The sequence below is a fragment of the Ovis aries genome, chromosome 23 (genome assembly GCF_016772045.2).
Source record: "Ovis aries strain OAR_USU_Benz2616 breed Rambouillet chromosome 23, ARS-UI_Ramb_v3.0, whole genome shotgun sequence".
Taxonomy (NCBI): Eukaryota; Metazoa; Chordata; class Mammalia; order Artiodactyla; family Bovidae; genus Ovis; species Ovis aries.
The window spans coordinates 61,592,077-61,598,076 of NC_056076.1; the positions used below are offsets into that span (position 1 = coordinate 61,592,077).

Genomic DNA, 6,000 nt, shown 5'->3' on the forward strand with positions numbered 1-6,000 from the left:
CATTGAGTCCCGTGCTCAACAGCACATGGTGCAGAGATTAACCGTTTCTGCAGAAGAACTTGAAGAATCAAGAACCAAGCAGTTATACCAGGGCTCCTCGCTTCAGCCGCAGAGTAAAAGCTTTTTACTGGCAAACGGTCTGAAACTTTGGTTCATGGTTCAGATGGTGGGCACCCAGCTGGACTGAAGCGGGAGGCATCACCGTCTCCATTTGCTGCCAGCAAAGTCAGCTCAGGAATTATAGAAGCCGCCTTTCTCCTTGAATAAGTGTCTGCCTCTCCAAACACTTCACTTCTCCCTACCTAGTCTCACTGGGATCTCCCCAGCAATTTGTTTCAGCCTCCTTCAGTTTAAAACTCTGCCCGCTTCTGGACCTCCCCACACCTGCTGGTTGCTGAGCTGTGGGCAGTGGTCTCAGATGAGGGCCATCACTCTGAATGGTACCTGCCTGGGAGGGTCTGCCGCCCCCCCGGGTGGCTCAGCAGGCCCTTCCCCCGGACCCCTGTGCGTTCCCAGAGATGCTGATCAGACCGTGTTGCTGACTCAGCCAGATGACGGTGTGCTTTGGAACGGACAGGTCCCAGCACAGGGAAGGCATGAAGCGCTTTCCACGTGTCCCTCCTGCTCCCTGCCGTCCCCAGGTTCTGATGACAGGTGGCCGGGAGCCCCTCACAGGAGGCGGACAGGCAGGCCCAGGAGCTTCCCCCAGGCAGGAGCCCCGCCCCCAACTCTCGGTGGTAACGTCTGCTTGGCAACCCCTCTCTTTCCAGGACGGCAAAGTGAACGGAGTGACTGAGTCCACGCGCATCCTGGGCTACACCTTCCTGCACCCCAGCGTGGTGCCCCGCCCGCACGTGCAGTCGGTGGCCTTGAGCCCGCAGGACGAGTTCTTCATCCTGGGCAGCAAGGGGCTGTGGGACAGCCTGTCTGTGGAGGAGGCCGTGGGCGCCGTGCGCAGCGTGCCTGACGCGCTGGCCGCCGCCAAGAAGCTCTGCACCCTGGCGCAGAGCTACGGCTGCCGCGAGAGTGTGAGTGCGGTGGTCGTGCAGCTCAGCGTTCCCGAGGACAGCTTCTGCTGCTGTGAGCTGGCTGCCTTGCCGCCGCCCAGCCCCAGCGTCTTCGCGCCCGCTGCAGGCATGGCTGTCCGGGAGCGGCCGGCCGACGGGCTGGGCGCGCCCTCCTCCAGCAGCGGGCTGACCTCTGAGATGAGCAGCGAGCTGTCCACATCGGAAATGAGCAGCGAGGTGGGCTCCACGGCCTCGGACGAGCCGCCGCCACCGGGCGTGCTGGTCGAGGGCAGCCCCGCTGGCCCCGGCGAGCCCCGCTGTGCGCTGCACCCCGGGGGCGCGCCTGGCGCCTTCCAGCGGCAGCTGTCCAGCGCCACCTTCTCCAGCGCCTTCTCGGACAACGGGCTGGACAGCGACGATGAGGAGCCCATCGAGGGCGTGTTCAGCAACGGCAGCCGCGTGGAGGTGGCGGTGGACATCCACTGTGGCCGCGCCAGGGACGGGGAGCTCCGGCGGCCGCCCGCACCCGGCCCGCCGCCCGAGGCCGCCGCCGAGGGCGCGGGCGCCGCCGAGGACGAGCCGGGCGCGGCGCGGCGCGCGGACGGGGCCGCGGGGACCATGGGGCGCCGGCGGGGAAACGGCTCCGTGGCCCCCCAGGAGCGCAGCCACAATGCGATCGAGGTGGCCGCCGACGCGCCGCTGCGCAGGCCGGGCGGCTACTTCGCGGCCCCGGCGCAGCCGGACCCCGACGACCAGCTCATCATCCCCCCGGAGCTGGAAGAGGAGGTGAAGGAGATGATGAGGCAGCGGCCGCCCGCGCCGCCGCGCCCGGGCCCCGCGGAGCCGGCGGACTGCCGCTGCGACACGCCGCTCTGACGGCCCGGGGCCCGCGGCCAAAGGCGCCTCCGCGGCCAAAGGCGCCTCCGCGGCCGCAGGCGCCCCTTCTGTTGGCTGTTCAAAAAAAATAATAATTACCACTTCTCTTCAAGTGATGCTCTACCCATATGATTTCAATTTGTTAACCTCTTCCCCTAACGTATCAGATGTGTAAAGACGAAAAACAAAAGGTTTAATATATTACAGAGAAACCGTTAGCGGTAATGTAATGTTTTTTAAATGGCTTTTTTGTTCTCTGTGTGTGGAAGGCAAGGCAGGTTGCCAGGGCTAAATGACTTAGTAAGATTGTGATTCTGTGTTTCTTCCTGGGGGAGGCGTTTTCTTGTTTTCTGCTGTTCTGGGTTCCTCGCTTTGTCTTGAAGACGATAGGCGTCTGTAGAGAATGGAGACTAACTCCTAGGAGTTGTTCACTCTGCCGGGTGACTGAAGTCACTGGGAGTCACTAATTTTCTCTGAGAGAACCGTTGATTGAGAAATTTCTATTGTAAATAGCTCCATGTTGTATAGTGATGCTTCAGAAGTGGTGTAGCTTTGGCGCGAGGGACGCAGACTGAACGGCTGGCTCCCCTCCGTCCCCACACCCACACGGTCCCCCGTGGTGCGCCCGAGCCCTGCTGAGGGCACTGCCTTCAGGTGAGGGGCCCTGAGCCGCTGGAAGGGACCTGCCCCCCAGGGGCTGCTGCCCCTCTCCTCCTCCTCTCCTGTTCCCGCCCAGCCCCTTTTGCAGACACTTTTCAGCTGTGTTCCTTACCGCTGCCGCCGTCAGCATGCATGGGTGATAGATCCTTTACATACCGAGAGTTACATTAAAGCAAGATGCACAAACGCACATGTCGTAATTTTGGTATAATAAATACGGAATTTACGAGTCCTGGACCCATCTGCTTTTGTCCGGGAAGCCAGGTGTGTCTAACAGATGATCACGCGCGGCTTGGGTTTGGAATGAGCTCTGGGGTTATCTGGTGCTTCCGTCTTTGATTTTTTTCTTTTGAAGAGAAAATAACAAGTTAAACTACCTTGAATGAAGGTAGTGACATCCAGCCTGTAGTTAGCAATATGTGTAGCTGGTTTACAGCATTTCCATTTCTGGTTGTTACTGTGTAGAGGAGATATTAAAAGGGGGATAAGGTTGCATAGAGGAGATCCCAGGAAAATCCCACAAAGCCAAGTTTGTTTCCCTTTCTCTCAGGGGCCCCTCAATCATGTGAACCAGTTAATCTTTTTTTTTAATTGGATACAGTTGATCTTTTTTATATTGGAGTGTAGCTGATTAACGGTGCACAGACAAAGTGGAAATCCAGAGCTGACTGCTGCACTCCCCACCCCTCCTGGGAGCAGCGAGTGTGCTGTGGGGCCCTCGGGGGTCCCACACTCCTGCTGGCTGCCTGGCCCCACTTACAGATGGCACCGTCCCACTCTGCATCTGAGACCCGTGTGTGGGAGATGCTCTGGGTCTCCGCTGGGTCTCAAGTGGACCAGCTTTCCAGGTAGAGTGGTTTCCCTTCTTTAGGTCTGCCCTCCAGAGGGGCGCCTGGCAGGTTCAGTGACAGGACGCAGCAACTAGTCTCTCTTGTAGGCTCTGCAGCGGGCTGTCCACCGTCCACCCCTCTCTGGGCAGCCAGAGGAGTGGGCCGCTCCTTGTCTTGGTGATGTCCGCTCTTCACTCCGTGGCGGGCTCCTTGTGCGCTGTGCAAACCACTGAGGCGGTGGAAGGACTGAGCTCATCTCGGCCCCATCAGCGTGGCTTCCCAGGGCCCACCTGCCACGCAGGAGACATGGAGACCTGGGCTCCATCCCTGGGTCGGGAAGACCCCCTGGAGGAGGGCATGGCAACCCACGCCAGCGTTCTAACCTGGAGGATCCCATGGACAGAGGAGTCTGGCGGGCCACAGCCCATGGGTCACAAAGAGTCAGACATGCCTGAAGCGGGTCGACTTGGCACACACGCAGCCCCACGAGGGATCAGTGACCGAGGGTGGAACCTAGGCAGGGCTCCGCTCTAAGCCCGGAGCAAGGCCGGGTTGGAACCCTGCACCCCACCCGCTCACCAGTGCCTGCCAGTCTTCCCACTGCTCCGGGCGGATCTGAGCGGACCCGGGAGGCTCAGCGTTCTCACCTCGTGCCTCAGTCCCTCCGGAAGTTCCAGGCACGCTCTGACTCCTCGGTGTGGCACCCTCTGCGGGCGGGCTCGTCAGTCGCCTTCTGTGGCCCCCGCCCCAGACAGACTGTGTGGACCCCATCCTCCCACAGCTCACCCCCCGAGAAGCCCACTTCCGCCCTGAGCAGGGCCAGCAGAGGCACCGTGACCTGGGGGTCCCCGGAGGGGACCTCTGCAGCTGACGGGGCGGCAGCACGGGCCTGGCTGGTTCCCCAAGACCTGCAGCTCAGGGCACGCTTGCTTCTGGTTCATTATCCCAGCAAGTCCCACTGTCCACTCAGCCCACGTAAGGGTCCCTGGAGACGAAGGACAAGACTTCGCCCTTGGGGAGCGTGGGGCCAATAGTGAGTGAAAGAGGCCTGTGGACGCAGGGCTCCTGCTCGGCCTCCTTGCTCTTCCCCGGAGCCGCCTGAGGGGCCTTCACTGCGGCCCACTGAGGTGGAAGTGAAGTCGCTCCGTTGTGTCCTCTGCAACCCCATGGACTGAAAGCCCCCAGGCTCCTTCCTCATCCATGGGATTCCCCAGGCAAGAGCACTGGAGTGAGTTGCCACGACTTCCTCCAGGGGATCGTCCCGACACAGGGATCGAACCCAGGTCTCCTGCGTTGCAGGCGGATTCAGTACCCCCTGAGCCACCAGGGCAGCTCACCGAGGTAGCATCTAATGTACCGTATGTAGAGGTGCTCATAAAGCTGGAAAGCGTTTCGTATTTGGAGATTCCCCAAAGCCACGGATCTGCAGGGTGAGTGTGAGGGACACGGGCTCCCCCTGCCCCCCCAACTCCCTCCTTCCTCCGGGAAGGCCAGAGGATTGGGAAGGGCCTTGCGTGACTCAGGGACCCCAGTGAGGACCCTGGCAGTTGCGGGTGTGGGCTCAGCCGCAGGCTGCCCCGGGTGTGCCCACCACTGCTTCCCGGAGGGCCCCAGGTGCCCTAACACCCAACCGTCTGACCCAGGATGGGGCCATGGCGTCCCCTAGGGCACAGGGGCTGCTGCCCAGCCCATCAGACCTGGCTTCTCTCGATGGCTCTGTCACAGCGCCACCTGCTGGTGAGAGGAGATCTGGGTGGAAATGGGCTCGGCTCCCTTCTTTCTCCACCTTTCACTCTTCAGGGAGAAACGGCTTCGGTCTCTCCTGGACCTGAGACAGAAAGCACTCCCAAGCACCATCGGGCAGTCAGAGAAGCCATGCTGAGCCATGTTACTGTTCCCCCGGGGTTCTGCTCTGTAAGGTGGAGCGGCCGTGGGTCCTGTGACGGGCACTGTTTTCTTCTGGGAAAAACCAGCAGGAACCACGGCATCAACCTGGGCGACAGGAAGCCAGTCTCCAGCGTCCGTCTCACCCTCTGTTCCTCACAGTGGGGAACGGGCCTCCCTGGTGGCTCAGCGGGTAAAGAATCCGCCTGCAACGCAGGAGACCTGGGTTGGATCCCTGGGTTGGGAAGATCCCCTGCAGACGGGAAGGATACCCACTCGAGTATTCTGGCCTGGAGAATCCCGTGGACTGCACAGTCCATGAGGTTGCAAAGAGTCAGACACGACTGAGCGACTTTCACTTTCATAGAGAAAAATAAAAACAGTAATACACTGTGGGTCTATTAGGACTGTACCTGGGAGTCAGCTCATTGCTGACGCTGCCCAGTAGGGAGATAAAGAACAATTCCCATGCAAACCTCATCAGGAGACATTTTGGATTCCCACGGACCTGTCAGGAAATAGAATTTTTGTAAACGTGAGGGTTATGATATCTGCCCTCCCTACCTCCCCATGGTCAAACCAGGTAATTTGTAGACAGACAGTAGCATCTTATGTAAGTGGAAGTGTTGTCTTATTGTAAATGAACACCTAAGGGTGATCAGAGAAAACATAATTGGGGACACGGCAAAAATGCTTTTTTAAATTAAAATCTCCTAGAGAGAAAACAAACTCCTAGAGAAACA

General features: G+C 59.7%; 1 protein-coding gene across 1 annotated transcript in view; it reads left to right on the plus strand.

Moving 5' to 3' along the window:
• Positions 1-2,772, plus strand: part of PHLPP1 (PH domain and leucine rich repeat protein phosphatase 1) — a 232,258-nt gene extending 229,486 nt beyond the window's left edge. The window contains exon 17 of the mRNA XM_042239364.1: positions 771-2,772. Coding sequence (XP_042095298.1) covers positions 771-1,883 — 1,113 coding nt within the window. The 3' untranslated portion in view covers positions 1,884-2,772. The remainder of the gene's footprint in view (positions 1-770) is intronic.
• Positions 2,773-6,000: the final 3,228 nt, after the last annotated feature.